This window comes from Hylobates moloch, unplaced genomic scaffold (assembly GCF_009828535.3).
Source record: "Hylobates moloch isolate HMO894 unplaced genomic scaffold, HMol_V3 SCAFFOLD_2, whole genome shotgun sequence".
NCBI lineage: Eukaryota > Metazoa > Chordata > Mammalia > Primates > Hylobatidae > Hylobates > Hylobates moloch.
Window position 1 is genome coordinate 173,198,633 of NW_026652277.1, and position 22,260 is coordinate 173,220,892.

A 22,260-nucleotide genomic window follows, 5' to 3' on the forward strand; every position below is an offset into this window, starting at 1 on the left:
TAGGTATAGTTACTAAACCTTCACTATGATGCAGGCACTGAGCTAAATAATTTGTAAATATTATTTCATTTAATCCTCATGAAATACTCTAGGATATGTTGTTCCCATTTTAAAGATTTTAGAAATTATCTTGCTTTTTATTTATTTGTTAAAGGTAAAACTTGTTACAATCTTCTCCCTTAAGATTTCCTAATATTTTTCCTAACTTCCCACTCTTCCCTCATATTCTTTATTATTTTAATAACGTTAGTCATGTTTTTAGAAATCAGAAGTACAGCCTAGAAACTTCCCAGACTTGCTAAAATAGGGTCTACAAACAAACTACTATAACCATAATTAGGTATTTTTATGTACAGGACCAAAGCACTTGTCCCGACAAAGCAAAGCCACTTCAAGCATAGCTGCTATTCCATTGTTACCACTTTAAACTTAAAATCAGTGGTCTCAAACTTTTTGCTTCTCTATCCAAAGTGAGTGAGACATACTAAGTCCCTTGCTCTCAAAGACTTGACAAGTCCAACAAGGGAACAGCTTTTTAAACAAACAATGATTTGAATATGTACTCGAAACAAAAATGCTGAAAAGGAAAAGAACCCAGTGCTACGGATCACGCCTCTAACGGAGGGCTGGGCCAATCTGAGGCTTTCACAGAATGCAGAGGGCAGGAGCATCCTCCAGGCAGAGACTGCAGGGAACAAAGACCTAAATGGCAGCTAGAGGCTGAGACAGGGAATACGCCTGCACAGGCATTGGGCAGGGGGCCAGCCATGTGGGGCTCTCCACACGGAGGTCGTGATTTTGGTCTGTATTACAACGAGAGAATCAGAAGCAGGGTACGGATGGAATCCAAATTATTATCATCCCTATCTCATAAACTGGCCTGAGGTTAAATACCAAGTGCCAAAGCGGAATTTTAATCTCAAGCAACCTGGCACCAAAGACCACATTATTAATTACTTTTGCACAAATTCTAAAAGGTAATGGCAACGAATTCAGTCAGAAAGTTGCAGTACTCAAGGCACGAGTTGGTGATGATCTGAAGAGGGGAATGATCGTGAGGATGGAGAGAAGAGACAGAACTTTATAGATACTGGGACCAACTGTCAGGACTTGGTGAATATACTCCTGCTTCTTCCTGTGGACTACTGAGGTTGGTGAAGGCTTACCTAAGAGCGTGCAGAGAGCTGAATCATTATCTGTGGACTGAATAACCAGTGAATAATACAAAGGAAAAACATCTCCATTACATATCGGTCACATTTTGACATTAAATTCTCCAGCTTTTAATCCTGCACCTTCCTTTTGCTTTAAGTTGTCATTTAATGACTGCACGTTTTCTACATTCATCTAGAATATAGAAATCATATTACAGTCTATAGTTATGCCTTTCTCATAGCAATCCTGTACCTACACAAAACGTGCATTTTTAGTATGAGATAAAAAGATATTTCACAAACAGTGCAAGGTTTTTGCTCCTGCTGGCACAGCTGTAGTGATGGCTTCATGAATTTCCTTTTCTTTTTTTGCAATGATCCTTACACGGGATTCATTTATGTTAAAATGTCAGCAACCACAGCTGCAGACTTCAATCTAGGGAACGTATCAAGCAACTCAACTTTTTCTTGTCATGTCATGACTTTTCTCTGCTTCTTGGGAGCACTTCCAGCATCCTAGTGTAACTCTGTATAGGTGCTATGGTGTTACGGAGGACTTACGGTATTGTACTAAACACAATGAAAAATATGCAAGAACCACAAGAGATCACTTTTTACTGTGATACACAATTTACTGGAGAGACGAATTGCTCAGAGACGATTAGCATCACAGAGTGTTTTAAACACAGCATTTTAAGTGGATACTTGAAACACTTGAGCTCACCACAACAGCAAAAGAAGGCTGCTGCAAAATTATTACAGGACTGCCATATGTACTACAGTTAACTTTATGCAGTTACGATTGAACACGGCATCTGTTTGTTTACATTTCTCTCCACAGTCTACAAGTGTGTATGTAAGTTTTGATAAATTTTAACTTATCATAGATTTTTGTGTATTTTATGGTAGTAAATGATAAAATTGACTAGCATCTACATATCTCTTATGCACTTATGGCATACCTAAATTAAATTTTTTTATATTTCTAGGATATTTTGTTCTGTATTTTTGTCATAAATCTCCAAAAAATCTTCCAATATATTTATTGAAAAATATCTACATATAAGTGGATCCACACAGTTCAAACTCGTGTTGTTCAAGGGTCAACTGTGCATCGAAATCAATCTTCCTACTTAAGTCTGATGGTAACTAGGTTCTGACACATACACAATAAAATAAAGAAAAAGCTCATGCGAGACTACACATATGCGATGTATAAAGCATTCCGGAGAACTCAATGCCAGGAGTATAATCAACTCAAGGTCTGTGATCCTCATACAGTAAACATACTTTGGCTTTATTATTATGAAATAATTCAACGTGATAAACTTTTCCCCCTAAACTTGTGGCTGAATGATTTGCTGTTTATGTTTTACATGCATTCTTCTGTATGAATGAGATATACGACTGAATTATCAGCTGCTTTGTCCTCCAAATTTACTTTTATTTATTCAAACCAGAAGAGGTACTCAAAAGATTTATAGCTTTCTTCATAGAGTAACTTTTGAATATGCAAAGGCCTAGATATTCGTGACTCATTTGGATTGGAGAATTATATTCTACTTACTTACATACAATTCCATAAGCAAATTGAGTGGTACAATGCACATTATTGATAAATTAGATAAGTCAGTCAAGAAAAGGTGTTAATAAAAGTCATTTATGTGTTGTTTCAGGAGTATTATGAATGAATATTCCACACATTCTGCAGAACACATAATTTGCAGGTGAGCTATTGGTTATATTTACATATTCTCAATGTCTATGGTGCAAAACAATTATTCTCCTGAATTTTTAACAGCAGGTGGATACATCCTGTATCATGGGACTCTCTGAGTACTTTGTCCAGTGCCTATCTAAAGTAGATGGCCAGTAATGTTTATTGAATGAATGAACAAAAGATCAGCTGTTAAGTAAGATAAATGTTATACCACTGTTCAGTGAATAAGTTCCTAAACTCTTTCAGTTGAGCTCAGAGAATTAGACACATATGTAAGTAATATGTAAAAGAATGATCATTCTCTCTTTGTATCTGCATAACTGCTAAATCCTTCAGTATGTGATTCACCACAGTTTTCTGAAATAACTATCAACATGAACAACTAAAGTATTCCTAGCAATTTATCCATACATTTAATTTCTCCTCACTATCTATGTCAATATAAGAATCAAGGACATACCTCAGCCCAGAATTCTGCATATATATCATTTGCCGTCAATTTTGTAACGGGCCACAGTTTTGTCACAGAACAAAGATCACAGGCAGTCATCATTAAACCAATTACACGGTCTCTAGAACACAACAATATAAGACTGGTCAGCATAGCATTTGCACATTTATAATAAGGACTAGAAAGACTTCTGTATTTCAGGAGTGAAGTTTAAGTATGTATTACTTCATTAAAGAGCACACAGAAGTGACAGCCAGGACAGTAAAATGGAATTAAAAATTAGTGTCATTTTCATCATAAGAACAAGAGTCACTTCTATCACAAGTCCCATGAGGAGTGCATCATATGTTCCTGTTGCCTCAATGCTACTGAAGAAATCAAATATAATGTAGGCTTTGGCTAGGCTGTCATCTAAATCCCCTGGTACACTTTTATGGCTATGGACCAGGCTTTCATTTTCATCGAATTTAGGTTGGAAATTTAGAGTGGGAAGACGTCTAAAGAGAAAATCTATCCCAATCCTTTCATTTTATATTAGCAAAGTCTGAGTGCACAGAAATGAAATGACTTTTCTAAAGGGACAGGAATTTGTGGCAAGGCCAGAGGAGGAGATAGCTGTGCAACCTGGTTCCTCGCTCTCCCCGTGCAAGTGTGTGAGCTGGATGCAGCCTCCAAACACTGTGCTTCTCATTAGCAGATATTTCTCTTCAACACCAGCCTTTCAACCAAAATGACTTTTCCCTTTTCAGCTGCTTGCATTCATAACTGTGTGCTCCATGTCTGACTTTATTTTCTAAATATGGCTTGGTTTAATCTTTCCTCTTGAAGAAAAATAATAACTTTAAAAAAAATCAAAGACATATCCCCTACAATTTGAACACATTTGGTCTTGTGGCTACACTAAGTGAAGTCTATACTTAACAGAAAAATTAAGTGGTAGTAATTAAGAAAGTTTAATGCACAACTTTAGCTTTTGTAAAGCAAATCACATAATTTTAAAAGACAAACTATCGACAAGGATATAAAAGTGTGTAATGAGTGAGACGATGCTCTTATTTCTAGCTCCTATCTCAATTCGAATGAGTTTAAGCAATCCCCTGCTGTTAACCACCGCCTTACCTCTTCCAGGTCCACATTCTCCAACTGCGGGCACAGTCCTGCCCTAGCTCCCGAGCCTGTCTTGACCCGGGCAGACAGCACATTAGGAGCATCTGTCTGTCAATTTGGCAGAGACTCTGCTCTAGTAGTGCTCTTAGCACATCTTAGCTCAAGCTAAGATGTTTGGATACCTAGAATACCCTGATTCTTGTGATACCATCAGTCACAGAGTTCTTTATTTCCCATCAGCTCGCTTCCTTTAGCCCATTTAAGGAATCATCCGTTTTACCACCTTACTTTTTGTAAGGGCACATTTCAAGAGGGTATCAGATCTCTTACAGGTTAGACTAGGTCACTTTACAAACATTGGTTAGATTGACGCATGCCCTTCCTGTAACCCAAACAGATGCTATGTGAAGATCCAAATCCCTTATGGTGGTCAGGGAAACTATAAGATTTTCTTAACGAGGTAGTTTCTAAGAACTTTGTGTCTTGAAGAATATTTATTTTCGGATTTGGACTTCTAAAGTAATGAATATATGACCTTTTATTTCAACAGGTAAATTCATTTAAACACAAATCAAATGTGAAAAACTACCGTTTACAAATATTTCATATGTTTAAAATAATTCAATCTCATTAATTTATAGTCACCAAAATAATCAACGTATATCATGGTGAAATAATCTAATAAGGTTTATCTCAAAAAACTTTCATAAATCTGTAAAACAAAAGAAATGTCAATAGAATTGGGCATTATAAAACACATGAAAGCAATTTTCTCGCTGGAAATTATTCCCAACATAAAGTTGCCAATATAAGGATTGAAAGGATTATAAAACAGTTATTTAGATTTCACTGTCAAAATTACTTAGACAAAGCACAAAAAATAAAACAGATTAGAAATTTGGCATCAAATGTCTTTAATAAATATAATTACTCATTTTTTACTCCCAATTCCAAACCAGTTAGATGGCCATGGCTATACAGAAATATTAATCGGGATCAACATTTCATTTCTATCCATGAATGGAATATAGAACTGACTGCTAACCGGGGTAGATCCTTAACTCCAAATGTGCTTTAATAACCAATTATGAAAGGGATCATGTTCATGCTAAGCCTCCTCTTGGTGTGAGCTCACATCACCTAGTCACTAAAAACAATGAAGGAGGAGCCCAATACGATGCCTAAGATAAAACGATCCTTAGTCACATAATTTCAGAAGGTTTAACTACATTCATTTATCCTCAAAAGTTGTGAATGCCTGCATGTATCAGGCAGTTACAGCAAAGAACCTAATAGACCCTTTTCTCAGAGTAATAATGTTCTAGCAGGGCAAGGCAGACAGTCAACAGGTCAAAACTTCCATGAAGCAAGTGCTGGGTAAAAATAAATAAATAAATACATACATACATACATACATACATAAATAGAGGCTACCACATGAAGATCTGGGAGGAAGGTCCAGCAGAGAGGAGCACACGTGAAGTCCTAACGTGGAAATAAGCAAGGCAGGTTTGAGGAACAAAAAGAAATGCCATTCTGGCTGCGACACAGTGAGTGAGGTGAAACACACAACGTAGTTAAGTTTGGAGAAACGTGCTGGAGACAAGATAGGAGTTTAACTTTTATTCCAAGCTTGATGGTAAAATCTTGGTGGCTTTTCTCAGCGGAGTGGCCTGATACAGGTATTAAAGAGGATCACTCAGGTCTGCCGGGTAGAGATGACTTATAGACCTGTGAACGGGCAAGGGCAGGTTCGGAGTGATCACTTAGGAGAACACTGCAGTAGTTCAGATGAGAGGTGAGGGCAGCTTCAAGTACAGTGACAGTAGTGGGATAGGGGGAGTAGGAGGATTCCAGACATTAGAGGTAGAGCCAAATTCAAATTATTAACACCCATAAGAGTTATAAAGACAAGGCATCTCTCTCTCCCGTCTTCATTTCCTTTTCCCTCCTTTCTCCCCGACTGCCATGTATTAATTATCCCAGATCAAGTGGAGCAGATAAAGAGCACAGGCTCTATCACAGGCGTGCAGATATTCCAATCTCAAAGAGGCAGGCACCTCTCCCCAGCGTGCATGTTTGCCTTCGCAGTGCCATCCTATTTCAAGATTTTCTTCCCACATCAGAAGATCATGGAATCACAGAACTTTACCAAAGGAAGGCAAAATAGACCACACAGCCTGCAGTACTTCAGATGAGTTACTGATGGGCAAGAAGGAAGCCCAGCTCTCTCACACTGCCCACAATCCCACACCACACACTCTGTAAACCTGGCCAGCCAAGGATATACTATTTTGTTGGAAAAGAAGAAACACCCATTCTCTAATTTTATAATGATTATTTGAAATTTCTTTTGAATTTCTGTATTCAAAAGTATACTGATGTATAAGCGAAGACCAGAATGATGTTATGAGGTAGTCTCAATTATAACTGTTAGAGTGGTTAAGTGTTATCAAGTGGTTAACTAAAAAGCAAACATGTGGGGGATGTATAGTGGATGTTTTGTTTAGAAGCTGTCATCTAGCCTCATTTTAATTATTTTACTTTAAAATAAAGTAACACATAGTATTTGAAAAGAAACTAGGTTCAATTCTTTTTTTCTCTAAATTATCACCTTAAAGCTTTTTTTTAATCTTGCTTTTAAACTCATTTTCAAGGGATTTTAAATCATTGGGTTGAGTAATTTAAATCCTATCTGTAATAACTACTATACTTTCATCAAAATGTGACCTATTTTGACTAATTTAGTAAACATTAAACTAGCCTAAGGATAATACAGTTTTTCTAAAAGTATTATTTGAACAGCTGCATACTCAAAATCATAGAAAATATTTTAAAATTTTACTGTTTCCAATAACATAAATAACTTACATATAAGTATAAACATGATATAGTAATTATCTCACTAAAATATACTTTAAGTTCTAAAATCTTAAGTTAATAAAACCCTAAATATGTTGCTTCTTTTAAAAATACATTTTTCCATTACAGAAATATGTTGCTTCTTTTAAAAATACATTTTTCTCCATTACAGAGAGAAAAAGAAATTATAAACGAATGGAAAATGAATCTTAGGTAAATGACTACCACAGAGGGAACTGCTGTTATTAAAGCTAATACCAGAGTATTATTCCTAGAGTTAACAACCTTTACATGGTCTCACAGAGTACCATGCATCACTTTAAACCAAATGGGAACATTAGTGATCTTGCTTTAGAATTTCAGTTCCCCACATTTCAGATTCTTCAGTTGAAACATCAAACATTTTTGGCAGAGGGAGGCCTTTATGCACTTACAGTCCTACAGCAGGTAAAGGCTGGAGGCTGCTGCCACATTTGGGAAATGCTAAAGAAACTACATCATGGTATATATATATAGCAGATCACACATCACATAGACACATTTGTTGTTCTTCAAAGCACACAGCAATAGCTATGTAAAAATATAGAACTTTTCAAGTTCTATTTCTGAATTATTTGAAGAATTAACAAAGAATTGTTTAAGTGTTTAATACTGTACCCTTTCTTTGACGTGCATGTACATCTAAATTAAGAAAAGACTTCAAGGCAAGTGGAGCAAAGGGATTGCTTTTGAAGGGTACAAATATTATCTGGGACTAAGAGAATAAACATTTTCATTTTAGAAAGATAACAAAAATAAGATAAATTATGATTTTTTAGGCCACCATTTCAAATTATGAAATTAGTGTTTAAGAAAGGCAATTTGTATTTAAGAAAGGCAGCTCCTGCATGAAATACATGAAAGTAAAAATTTAAAAAACTACCAACAACTTCCGTATTTGTCATCTTAATACTTAAAAGGATACTTTTATCTGATATCATAGCCTAAAACGCACTATGGTCTTTTCTGAATTTGCTGAAATGGTTCTTAGGCAAGACTATACCTGGTTCTATTTAGCCATAATGAGACCATGCTTGCTAATTTCAACAAAAAACAATAATTCTACTTTTGCCTACCCTTGGCTTGAGTTCAGAGCTGATTTCCAGACATGACATTTGCTTTTAGTTGTAGTCAGGAGAAGTGCTTTGAAGGGAAATTTCAGTGCAGAAATCAAGCAGTTCACAGATGATTGGTGGCCCTGCATTAAGTTTCCTCTCTCTCTCTTTTCGGTTACTAGCAAATCCTCTTTCATAAGCTAGAATTAAACTGTCTGATATAGTTGTCCCCCACCCAAATCTCATCTTGAACGGTAGTTCCCATAAGCTCCACATGTTGTGGGAGGGACGAGGTGGAGATAACTGAATCATGTGGGCAGTTTCCCCCTTCCTGTTTTGTGATAGAGAGTTAGTTTTCACAATAGCTGATGGTTTTATAAGCGGCTTCCCCCTTTGCTGGGCACTCATTTTTCTCTCTCCTGCTGCCAAGTGAAGAAGGATGTGTTAGCTTCCCCTTCTGTCATAACTGTAAGTCTCCTGAGGCCTCCCCAGACATGAAGAACTGTGAGTCAATTAAACCTCTTTCCTTTATAAATTACCCAGTCTTGGGTATTTCTTCATAGCAGCATGAGAATAGACTAATACAGTAAATTGATACTGCAGAGAGTTGGGTGCTGCTATAAAGATCCATGAAACTGTGGAAGCGACTTTGGAACTCAGTAACAGGCAGACGCAAGAAGAGTTTGGATGACTCAGAAGGCAGGAAATTGTAGGAAAGTTTGGAATTTCCTAGAGACTTGGACTACTCAGAAGACAGGAAGAAGTGGGAAGGTTTGAAACTTCCTAGAGACTTGTTGAATGGCTTTGACCAAAATGCTGACAGTGATAAGGACAATGAAGTCCAGGCTGGTCCAGGTGGTCTCAGATGTAGATGAGGAACTTGTTGAGAACTAGAATAAAGGTCACTCTTGCTATGCAAAGAGACTGGTGGCACGTTGCCCCTGCCCTAGGGAACTGTGGAACTTTGAACTTGAGAGAGATGATTGAGGGTATCTGGTGGAAGAAATTTCTAAGTGGCAAAGCATTCAAGGGAAAGCAGAGCATAAAAGTTTGAAAAATGCGCAGTCTGATGATGCAGTAGAAAAGAAAAACCAATTTTCTGGGGAGAAATTCAAGCCAGCTGCAGAAATTTGCTTAAGTAACAAAGAACTGAGTGTTAATCACCAAGACAATGGGGATGTCTCCAGGGTATGTAAAAGACCTTCATGGCAGCTCCTCCCATCACAGGCCCAGAGGCCCAAGGGGGAAAAATGGTTTCGTGGGACCCCCTACTCTATGCAGTCTTGGGACATGGTGCCCTGTGTACCAGCTGCTTCAACTCCAGTGGTGACTAAAAGGGGCCAATGTATGGCTCAGGCTGTTGTTTCAGTGGGTGCAAGCCCCAAGCCTTGGTGGCTTACATGTGGTGTTGGGCCTGAGGGTACACAGAAGTCAAGAATTGAGGTTTGGAAACCTCCACCTAGATTTTAGAGGATGTATGGAAAAGCCTGGATGTCCAGGCAGAAGTTTGCTGCAGGGCCAGAGCCCTCATGGATAACCCTGCTAGGGCAGTGTGAAAGGGAAATGTGGAGTCAGAGCACCCACACAGAGTTCCCATTGGGGCAGTGCCTTGTGGAGCTGTGAGAAGAGGGCCATTATCCTCCAGATTCCAGAATGGCAGATCCACCTACAGCTTGCATCGTGCACCTGGAAAAGCTGCAGACACTCAATGCCAGCCCATGCAAGCAGCCGGGAGGGTAACTGTATCCTGTAGAGCCACAGGGGCAGAGCTTCTGAAGGCCGTGGGAGCCCACCTCTTGCATCAGCATGACCTGGATGTGAGACATGGAGTTGAAGTATATCATTTTGGAACTTTAAGGTTTAATGGCTGCCCTACTGGATTTCAGATTTGTATGGGGCATGTAACCCCTTTGTTTGGGCCAATTTCTCCCATTTGGAATGGCTATATTTACCCAATGCCTGTACCTCCTTTGTATCTAGGAAGTAACTAACTTACTTCTGATTTTATAGGCTCATAGGTGGAAGGGACTTGTATCAGATGAGACTTTGGACTTGAACTTTTAACGCTGCAATTAGTTAAGAATTTGAGGGGCTGTTGGAAGTAGAGGATTGTGTTTTGAATTGTGAGGACATGAGATCTGGAAGGGGCCAGGGGCAGAATGATATGATTTGGCTGTGTCCCCACCCAAATCCCATCTTGAATTGTAGTTCCCCTAACCCTCACTTGTCATGGGAGGGACCAGGTGGAGATAACTGAAACATGGGGGCAGTTTCCCCAATCCTGTTCTCATGATAGTGAGTTAGTTCTCACAAGAGCTGATGGTTTTATAAGGGGCTTCCCTCTTCGCTGGGCACTCATTCTTCTTCCTCCTACTGCCATGTGAAGGAGGACGTGTTTGCTTCCCCTTCCATCATGATTGTAAGTTTTCTGAGGTCTCCCTAGCCATGCTAAACTGTGAGTAAATTAAACCTCTTTTCTTTATAAATTACTCAGTCTCGGCTATGTCTTTATTAGCAGCATGAGAACGGACTAATACACTGTCTAATAATTGATTTCTAGGATCCCAAATTCACTTGTCAGTCTTTGCCATTTATAAAGTTTAAAAAAATTTATTACTAAGTGTAAGGTATTTGTGAAGTCTGCACTGTATGTCTTATGTAAACAAATTATTCATCTGCATTTGAAACACACATGACAATGACTTTCATACACAATTGGGCTTTGGTTGTTTCATTTTTAAAATAAAATATCATAACAAATATCTAGTGTCTTTAATCACAGTTGTGGTCACAATGTCAATATGAGTAAATGACATAATAGCTAATGACATCATAGTAAATGTGAGGGGGAGGTGGTAAGGGCCACTGGTAAGGACAAAAGGTGGGAAGCAAGTGTCAGAAGATTAGGACTTCCAGCAAAAGTCAAGAGAATGTAACTCCAGAATGAATGAAACAAAGAATGAAATTAAAAAAAAAATTACCAGGACAAAAAATGCCATAGAAGATATACATGAGTATATGACCACATGATACAGCCTATAATTTGAATTACTTGCTATTTTGGATTATTTGTTTACTTGAGAAATATTTGCTGAACACCTACCATGTGCTAGGCACTGTCACAGTTATCCATATCTCTGGGCCTTACCACTACACAAAAGCCCAGAATGTGACTCCTTCCATTACATGACGTTCCATCATTGCAACAAGGATGGTATGCCACATAATTTATGTTCAAGCCAATACAGTTTTGAGAGTAAAAGCCAGCACTGCTATGAATTATTTTAGCTCAACAGGTATTAGCTGAGATTGATCGAGGCAACCTGTGGAGCATGGTCACTCTAATTTTAACACAAAATATCCATAAAATAAATAATGAAAATATAACATTTGAGAATTTTTTTTGAGATTGAGTCTCACTCTGTTGCCCAGACTGGAGTGCAGTGGTGTGATCTCAGCCTACTGCAACCTCCGCCTCCCAGGTTCAAGCAATTCTCCTGCCTCAGCCTCCCAAGTAGCTGGGATTATAGGTGCCTGCCACCACACCCAGTTAAATTTTGTATTTTTAGCAGAGATGGGGTTTCACCATGTTAGCCAGGCTGGTCTCGAACTCCTGACCTCAAGTCATCCACCCACCTCGGCCTCCCAAAGTGCTGGGATTATAGGCGTGAGCCACTGCACCCAGACAATTTGAGAATTATTCTAAAAATATTAACTTTAAGTATTGATTTTTCCACTAAATGAAAAAGCATTTATAAGTTGCACCTTTCTCTCTATCTACTTATGGTACAGAAATGCACTGATTCTTAATACAAATAAGGATGCCTGGCTCTATACATTAGGCAACTTGAGTTCTCAGGCCAAGTCTGCCATTTATTTCTTCAAATGAAATAAACACTCCTTCTGTGTTTTAGTATTAATTCTGGATAGAAAGGAAGAGGCCACTGACTGTCATCCATCAACTACCCAAGATAGTAATTATAATTGACATCTCCAAAAAAGATCACCTAAGAAATATTACCATATATTAGCTATAAAGTTTCAAACAATATCAGATAAATTGATCCACTAAAAGTATAAAACCAATGAAATTAAGTTGGATATTTTCCAAGCTAATAAATAACAAGCATGTTAAAAGTTATAGTTCCATTTTTAACAAATGGTGCCAGAACAACTGGACATCTGCATGAAAAAATAAAACAATGCATCTAGACAGAGACCTTACAACCTTTAGAAAACTTAATTCAAAATGGATCACAACCTTAAATATAAAACACAAAACTGTAACATATATATATATATATATATATATAATAACATAGAAGAAAAATCTAGTACACCCAGAATTTTGTGACTTTTAAATACAACACAAAGGCATGATTCACGAAAGAATAAGCTAGACTTCATTAAAAATTAAACATTCATGACCTGCAAAAGACACTGTCAAAAGAGCAAAAAGGCAAGCCACAGACTGAGAGAAAACATTGGCAAAAGGCACATCGGATCAAAGACTGTTACCACAAATATACAAAGAACCCTCAAAATTCAACAATAAGAAAACAATACCCAAATATAAAAATAGGGCTAAAGACATGAACTGACACCTCACTAAAAATATATATAAAGATGGCAAATAAGTATGTGAAAAGATGGTCCACATCATATGTCATCATAAATATGTGGATTAAGACAATGAGATAACACCACACATCTATTAGAATGGCCAAGATCCAGAAAACTGACAATGCCCAGTGCTGGATACGGAGCAAGAGGAATTCTCATTCATCGCTGGTGGGAATGCAAAAAGGTACAGCCATTGTGGAAAACAGTCTGGTATATTTCATACAGAATTAGACATACTCTTATAATATGACTCAGTAATTATGCTCCTTAGTATTTACCCAGAGGAGTTGGAAATTTATGCTTACACAAAAACCTGCACATGGATGTGTAGGCAGCTTTACGAATAGTTGTCAAAACTTGGAAACAACAGTGGTGTCCTTCAGTAGATGAATGGGTAAATAAATGATGGTACATCCACCCAATGCAATACCATTCAATGCTAAAAAGAAATGAGCTATCAAGCCATGAAAAGACATGGAAGAAACTTAAATGCATATTACTCTGTGGAAAAAGCCAATTTGAAAGTCAAGTACTCTATGATTCCAACTATATGACATTTTGGAAAAGGCAATGGTATGAGGACTGTAAAAGGATCAGGGATTGCCAGGAGTTGCGGAGAGTGAGGAATGAATAGGCAGAGTACGAGGGATTTTTAGGGCAGTGGAATTCCTCCATATGATACTAAAATGGTGGATACATTTGTCCAAACCCATAGAATGTACATCATTAAGCCTGCATCCTAATATAAACTACAGACGTCAGCTGATAATCATGATTCAATGTTGGTTCATTAATTATAATAAATGTACTACTCTAGTGCAGGACACCAACAGTGGAGGAAGTTGTCCCTGTGTGGGGACCAGGATATAGAGGAACTCTGTACTTTCTACCCAATCTTTCTGTGAATCTAAAATTGCTTTAAGAAATAAAATTGGCTAATTTAAAAAAGAATTACAGTTTCAAATAAGATGGAAAATTGGTAGGCTAAGATAAATGCCCACATCAGAAATAACGGCTAAGTTCCAAAAGAAAAGATGAATTGCTAGTAAAGGCATGATGCCACATTGATAAGGAAAGGTAAATTGTATAGTAAAGAAAACCAGTCTGGAAGTGTATTTCTGGCTTAAGACCACACCTTAACAGAGAAAAAAATAATTTTGGAGAAGTATCCTTTTTGAATAGTATGGAGAAAACTCATCAGCCATCCTGAATAAAGAATAACCAGCAGTGGGGGCAAATGTCTATTGGATAACCACATTAGTCCTAAGGCCAACGACATCAGCTAAGAGCATACTTAATCTTGTTTCTTTTGAACATGAATTGGCCAAACAAGAAAATAAGAAGTTAAGATATAAAAGCCACTCCAAGCTGGAGATGGTATCTTCACATCTGTCCACCTAGGGAACATGGGAAGCAAACCCAAATCTTTGAAAAGGACAGGTGGAGGAGTCCACATCCTCATTACAGGGGAAATGATGTCTGTGTTAACTCGAGTGTTATAAGGAGCTCTAGAAAACGGTGAGGAGAAGAGAAAGGTTTCCAATAGCCATGAGGGCATTTCTGCGCCAGCGATAAAAGCCTTCCAGTGACCAAATTCTACATAGTCCATCTCCTATGACAGCAAAGAATGGCTTATGTTAGGCAATTCCTTATATAATTAGCCATCACAGCAATGTAAATGTGTGAGTTTTGAACTCATTATTAATTCATAAGTACATTATAACTTTACTCATTATAATGTAGAATTCTATGGATCGCTTCTATGACCTTATCAATTCCTAATCACCTCACAGTGAGATAAGATCTCACTTGATGAATTAAGGATCATTCCATATTAATCTTTTAATGATTTCATTTAAAGTGATACTGAAGTAATCGACATCTTATTTAAGAACAAAATACTTGAAACAAATTGCTTCGTATTTTATCACAGCAGATTTCTAGATCATACATTATTTTTTATACTTTAGGTTATGTTATATAGAATGAAATGCATAAATTTGAAGGATATTAGTGAGTATGAAAATATATGCAGTCTGTAATGACCACACCAGTGATGACAAGTAATGTTTTTATCACCCAGAAACCTCTCGTTTTCTAGTCAATGTCCCTCATCTAACCCCAGCAACTGCCAGTTTAAATTCCAGCACAATCACTAACATTATTGTTTTGCCTGTTGTAGAACTGCATTAAAATGGTTATCATATAGTAGTATGTAACTATTTTGCTCAAACTAACATTTGTGTGATTCAACCATGTTGTCTCATGATTCAGAGTTCATAACTTTAAAAATTGCTGAATAGTACAGTATTCCATTGTTTAAATGTCCAAAGTTGTGTATCTAGCCCCTGTTGCTGGACATTTAGGTTGCCTCCAGGTGGGATATACGAAGAGTAATGTTGCTATGAACATGTGTCCTAGTCTGTGTGTGAAAGTACACTTTCATTCCTCTTGAATAAAAATACCTGAGAGTGAACTGGTAGAACACAGTGTAAGAACATGTTCAGCTTTATTAAAACAAAACAAAAGGTGTTTTCTAAAGCAGCTGTACAAATTCTATACTCCTACCACCAATATATGAGTATTTCAGCTGCTTGACATCCTTGCTGTATTAGTCCATTTTCACACTGCTATAAAGAACTACCTGAGACTGGGTAATTTATAAAGAAAAGAGGTTTAATTGACTCACAGTTCCACATGGCTGGGGAGGCCTCAGCAAACTTACAATCATGGCGAAGGTGAAAGGGAAGCAAGTATTACATGGCTGCAGGAGAGAGAGACCAAGCAAAGTGGGAGGTGCCACACACTTTCAAACAACCAGATCTGGGTGAGAATTCATTCACTATCATGAGAATGGCAAAGGGGAAATCTGCCCCCATGATTCAATCACCTCTCACCAGGCTCCTCCCTTTTCACATGGAGATTACAATCCGAGACGAGATTTGGGTGGGGACACAGCCAAACCATATCACTTGCCAACAATTGATACTGTTGGACCTTGCAATTTTGGCCATTCTAGTGGGTGCATAATGGTATACCACCCTGGTTTTACCTTATGATTGGAGATGTTGAGAAAATTCCATGTGTTTATTGGCTTTAAATTCTTTAAAAATCTTTCATACAAATTTTTTCTTGGGTTGTTTGATTATTGACTTTACAAAGTTATATAATACCTTTGTCAAACAGAAATACTGAGAATATTTTCTCATATTATGTGGCTTATCTTTTCATTTCCTTAAAGGTACCTTTTAAGGATCCTGTTTTTTAGCATGATGAAGTCTCATCTATCATTTATTTGTTTAAAGGTTCATCCATTTTTGTGCCTACCCTAAGGTCATGAAGATTTTCTCCCATGTCTTGTTTTAGAAATTTTATAATTTTAATTCTTATATTTAGGTCTATCATCCAACTGAAACTGGTAAAGAACCATTTGCAGAAAAGACAGTTGTTCATATACAAAAAAAATAATTGATTTTTTAAAAAATGTTGACCACATAGCCTGTAAACTGGCTGAATTCGCTTATTAATTCTAGTACATTTTTTTGGAGATGACTTAGGTGTTTTTCAGTCGATGGCATGTAATTTAAAAATAAAGTCAGATTTACTTTTTTCTTTCAAATCTTTATGCCTTTCATTTCTATTTCTTTCTATAATGCACTGGCTAGGACCTCCAATTCAGAGTACTACAGAACTAGACAGAGGGGGTATTACTTAATATATGAACTATCATCACGGGGGCTATGATGTGTTCATATACTTTTTATGATATTAAAGAAGTTCCATTGTATTCCTAGTTTTCTGAGATTTTTGGCCCTCATAAATGGAGGTGTAATTTTGTCAGATGCTTTTTCTACACCTATTGTAATAATCATATGATGTCTCTTCTTTATTCTGTTGTGGTGAATTTTGCAAATGTTAAGCCAGTTTCCTAATCCTGCAATAAAATTCTTGTTATGACATACAATCTTGTTATCTGTGATTGAACATGTTATACCTTGTTATGAATTTTACAGTTATACTTTTACAGTTATGTACTGTCATGAGTTTTATAGTTAGATCCAAAGGGAATACTGAACTTGAATTTACTATTTTTGTAATGTTTTTGACAGACTTTGGTCATCAGGATTACTTAGCCTTCATAAAATAAGGTAGGAAATGGTTCTTGTCCTACTTTTGGAAAGCTTTTGTGCAAGATTGTTTGATAGCAACCCTACATGAAGCTGTTGAGGCCTGGTCCTGAGGGATGGGTGGTTTGTTTGGTTTGTTTGTTTTAAGATTAGATTTCTTCAATGAAATATTCAGAGTTCTTTTTGGTTCAAGTATAGTAAGCTGTATTTTTCAAAAAATTTATCCAGTTCATCTAAGTTTCAAATTTATTAGCATATTATTTATAATAATCTCTTATTATCCCTTTAATGTAATCTAAGTGCTATCCCCTCTTTCACTGTCAAGATTGGCAGTTGGTTTTAATATTTTATTTTTTTTCCTTAATTAGTCAGAACTGTATCCATTTTAATAGTCTTTTCAAACAACTACTGGCATTTCAAATCTTCCTTCTGTTGCTTGCTTTATGTTTTATTGCTCTCTTATCCAGACTATTTACTTCCCACAATTTGGGCTTTAATTTACTCTCCTTTTTTTCTAGCTGGTTAAGGATTTAAATCACTGATGAACATACACATTTAAAGTTATACATTTCCCTCTCAGCACTGTTTTAGCTGCATCCTACAGATTTTGATATAGTTTGTTTTCATTGTCATTCTGGTTGAGGTATTCTCGGACTTCCCATGGAGTGTCTCTTTTGACTCATGGGTTATTTAGAAGTATACTGTTTACTTTCCAAATGGTTGGAGTTTTCCAGATAGCTTATCATTATTTTTAATTTAATTCCTCTGTGGTAAAATAATACCCCTATGACTTCAATCTTTTGAAATTTATTGACAAATTAGGTCACAATAGTGTTGTTTAGATCTTTGTTAGCCTTAGCGAACTTTTACATAGTTCTTCTGTAAGTTACTTAAGGAGGGATATAAAACTCTCCAACTAGGATTTTGGATTTGTTTACTTTTTAGTTCTGTGTTTTTTTGTTCATTTGTTTTGGAAGCTTTGTTATTAGGTGCATGTACATTCTGCATTTATTATGTCTTTTGTACATTGACCATTTCAGAGTAAACTTGACCTCTTCATATCTGGCAATGTTTCCTATCTTAAAGATTATTTTGTACAATTTCAATATAGGTACACCAGTTTTCTTTTTTAATGCTGTTGCCATGGTATATCTTTATCATTTGCTTTCAACAAATCTTTCTAGTTAAAGTGCATACCTCATAGACAACATGGAACTCGGTCTTGCTGTTTAGCTGGTCGGATCATTTCTGGCTAATTCAGATATTTAGTCTATGTATATTTAATTTAATTGTTGGTTTTATTAGGTTCAGATGTACCATCTTGGGATTTGTTTTCTATTTGTTGAATCTGTTTTTGCTCCTCTTGTCCTGCTTCCCTGTGGTTTTATCAAATGTACTTTCACTACTCAATATTTTTATCTACTTTCAAAAGCTATACAGTTTCGGTACATAAATATGCATATTACAATCCCCACGGAAACTGTAAAAAGAGCAAATCTCTTTTTTTTACTTTTTTTTACAGCTTCCCTGGGGATTATAATATGCATACTTATCTACTGAAAATTAATGTTCTTCCACTTAACACTTCACTCTACCCTTCACAAATGTAAGAAACTTGTAACTCTACAATCCATAGAACTATAATTCTACATATTCTCATCCTTTGTGCTGTTTTCATATTTAATCACTACATATGATACAAACCCTATCTTACCCTAGTATTATTTTTGCTTGAACCACTCATTCGTTTTTTAGAAAAACAGAAGAAAAAGTAATCTGTTAATCTGTTCTATTTATCTACATATTTGCTACTTTACCTTCCTACAGACTGAAGTTTTCATCTGGTAATTCATCACTCTGAGGCTTTTCCTTTAGTATGTCATGTTATTCCTGTCTGCTGACAACATATTCTCCAAGCTTTTATTTATCACAAAAATGCCCTTATTTCAGCCTCCTTTTTTGAAGAATGTTTCTAACGGACATAGAATTTGGAGCAGACAGTGCTTTGAATATGTCCATGTTTTTGCTCTCCATGATTTCTGGCAAGAAACACGCATCATGCGTAGTATTTTACCCTGTTTGTTATGTGTTGTTTCTCCCTGATATTTTATTATTCTCAAATTTCTTTTGGGCTCAATTTTATAATTTTCACTTCTCTGCTAAAATTCTCCATTTTTTCCACTCCTTAAAATCAATTTTTGTTTAACACCTTGAACATATTTAGAGTCATTGATTTCCAGTCCTTCCCCGCTAATTCCACAATCTAAGTCATCTTGGGCTCTGTTTCTCCTGACTGCTTATGTCTTCTTGATTGTAGGTCCTATTTTCCTGCTTCTTTATATTTGCAGTAAAGGGCCAGATAGTAAATACTTTAATTTTGGTGGGCTATATGTAACATCTGTCACATATCTTTGTTTTCTGTTCTTTTTTGTTTACCAGTGGATTACAAATGTAAACTCATCCCAGTTTGTGGGCTGTGCACACAGACAGGGCACACCAGATGTGGTCTGAGGCTTTAGAGTACCAACCCCTACTTCTGACAGTCCATTGTGAGAAATCTGGGTCATGATGTCTCCCTTTTGAGTTTCTTTCTTCCAGGCTGTTACTTCACTAGTGGATCTCCCCAATCCTGTGGAAGTTTGAGTTTAAGCTTTGGTTAGGAGAATCAAGTATTGTCTTTGTTCCACAGTGTGGTCCATACGCACGATATGGCTTTGCTGATACTCTATCCTGTGGTGTGGACAAGCTCTCTCTACTCTCGATGAGCTGAAAGTCTATTTCTAGATCACTGTGTGATCCCTACTATCTCTATGGAACGCTTAACTCTGCACTCTGTGGCACTCTCAACTGCTCTGCTAGGGCCTGTGAAATTCCACCCCAGGTATGAGAAACTCAGGCCCAGCCACTGACTCGTGAGGAGCTTCTGCAGATTCTTGGCATCTCAGCACAATTCCCACATCTCCCGGATTCTACCCAGTGCTGCTATAAGGCTCTGCTATCACTCCACTGCCCTGTCCCAGAGTCAGGAAATGGTCCCCAACTGGATAAATGTGGGAGTTCATATGTTTCACTTCTCTCAAGGATGACAGTTCTTTATCACCTACAATCCAATGTCAGTTGCCTAGAGGTACTCCCATAAAGAGTGGACGTTGTAGTAAGAGGCAACTGGGAGGACATGGATGGATTTACTGGAGATACAGGCTCACCTGTAGTTTGGAAAGACTGCTGAGGAGAAACTGGGGAAGAGGTGGCTGGGAGGAGCCATCCTATGGTGAGACAAATCTCAAATAACCCAGCGCTGGAAACGGGCCTCGAAAGGGCCCATATTTGACTGACTCTGTCTGTAAAGCAATGTCTCCCCCAAACACCATTGTTGTAAACAATAAAGCCACCAGCTGATGGCTGTTGGAACTTAAGAGTAGGGTGTGGGTCAGCAAAAGAGACAGTCAAAGAGACATGCCAAAACCACTGTCCTTCCAGGTGACTGTGGGTACACCAACGCTGTCCCCTTTGAGGATCAACATCAAAGGCTTCATACTGGGGGGCTCCTTACTTAAGGGAAAAAGACAATTTGCTTTCCCCCTAAGAACAGGAACAAGAAGAATGTCTGCTCTTGCCACTTACATTCAGCACAAGCCAGAGAATTATCAAATAGAAAGAAAAGGCAAACAGATTAAAAGAGAATTGTATAACTATCTCTATTTGAAGATGACATAATCTTATGTGCGTACAGAGATGCCTAACCATTATAAGTAATAAATGCGTTCATCAAGGTTTCAAGATACAAGATAAGCAGTACAAAAATCAATAAACAGGCCTAAAAGACATGTACAGAGCAGTCCAACAAACAACAGCAGAATATATATTCTTTTTGAGTACAGATGGAACATCCCCCAGGCTAAATCAAATGTTAGGAAATAAAACAAGCCTCATTAGATTTAAAAGAATAAAAATAACATAAAATACATTCTTTGACTACAATGAAATCAAAAACAAAAAGAAACTCAGAATCTTCAAAAATTTATGGAAATTTAAAAACATATTCTCATACAACTATTATGTCCTAAATTGTGTCTCTCAAAGAGATATGTTGAAGTCCTGACAGTTCCTCAGAACGTGACCTTATATAGAAATAGTGTTCTTGCAGACATAATTCGTTAAGATGAGGAAATATTGGAAAAGCGTGGGCCCTTAATATAATATGACTGGTGTCTTTATAGGAAGAGGAAAGCGATACAAAGAAGGAAGGACACCAGGGGAATACAGAGACACACAGGTATCTCATCACTGGCATGTGATGACAGAGGCAGAGAGAGATTGGAGTGATACACTCAGAGACTACAAATGCCTAAGGTTGCCAGTATCTGTTAAAAGGCAGGAGAGAAACATTGAACTTATTCTCCTTCTGAACCCTCCAGAAAGAACCAACGTTGCTGGTACCTTGATTTCAGACTTCTGGTATCGCAAGGACAAAAAACCAAACACTGCATGTTCTCACTCATAGGTGGGAATTGAATAATGAGAACTCATGGACACAGGAAGGGGAACATCACACTCCGGGGACTGTTGTGGGGTGGGGGGAGGGGGGAGGGACAGCATTAGGAGATACACCTAATGCTAAATGACGAGTTAATGGGTGCAGGAAATCAACATGGCACATGGATACATATGTAACAAACCTGCACATTGTGCACATGTACCCTAAAACCCTAAAGTATAATAAAAAAAAAAAAGAATTGTGAGAAAATAAATTTGTATTGTTTTAAGCCATCTGGTTTGTGGTATACTTTGTTACAGCAGTCCTAGAATATGAATACAATAATAAATGTATCAAAGAAGAAATTAAAAGGGAAATGTGAAAATCCCTTGAGATGTATGAAAATAAAGACACAATATATCAAAATTCATGGGATACAGTTAAACAGTATTTAGAGGAAAATTTAGAGCTATGAATGTCTATATTAAGAAAGAAGAAATAATTCAAATCAATAACCTAATCTACCTTAAGACACTGGAAAAGGAGGAGCTAACTAAAACTAAAGCAAACAGAAGTAAGCAAATAAAGATTACAAAAGAAATAAATGAAATCTGGATGAGAAAAACATTAGAAAAAAATCAATGA

The 22,260-nt window shown here is 37.0% G+C and overlaps 1 protein-coding gene across 8 annotated transcripts in view; it reads right to left on the bottom strand.

Annotated features, from left to right (window-relative positions):
* PDE10A (phosphodiesterase 10A) overlaps positions 1-22,260 on the bottom strand; it is a 659,574-nt gene that overhangs the window by 12,266 nt on the left and 625,048 nt on the right. For all 8 annotated transcript variants that reach the window (XM_032162216.2, XM_032162223.2, XM_032162202.2 and 5 more), the window contains one exon: positions 3,335-3,446. In XM_032162216.2, coding sequence (XP_032018107.1) covers positions 3,335-3,446 — 112 coding nt within the window. The remainder of the gene's footprint in view (positions 1-3,334; positions 3,447-22,260) is intronic.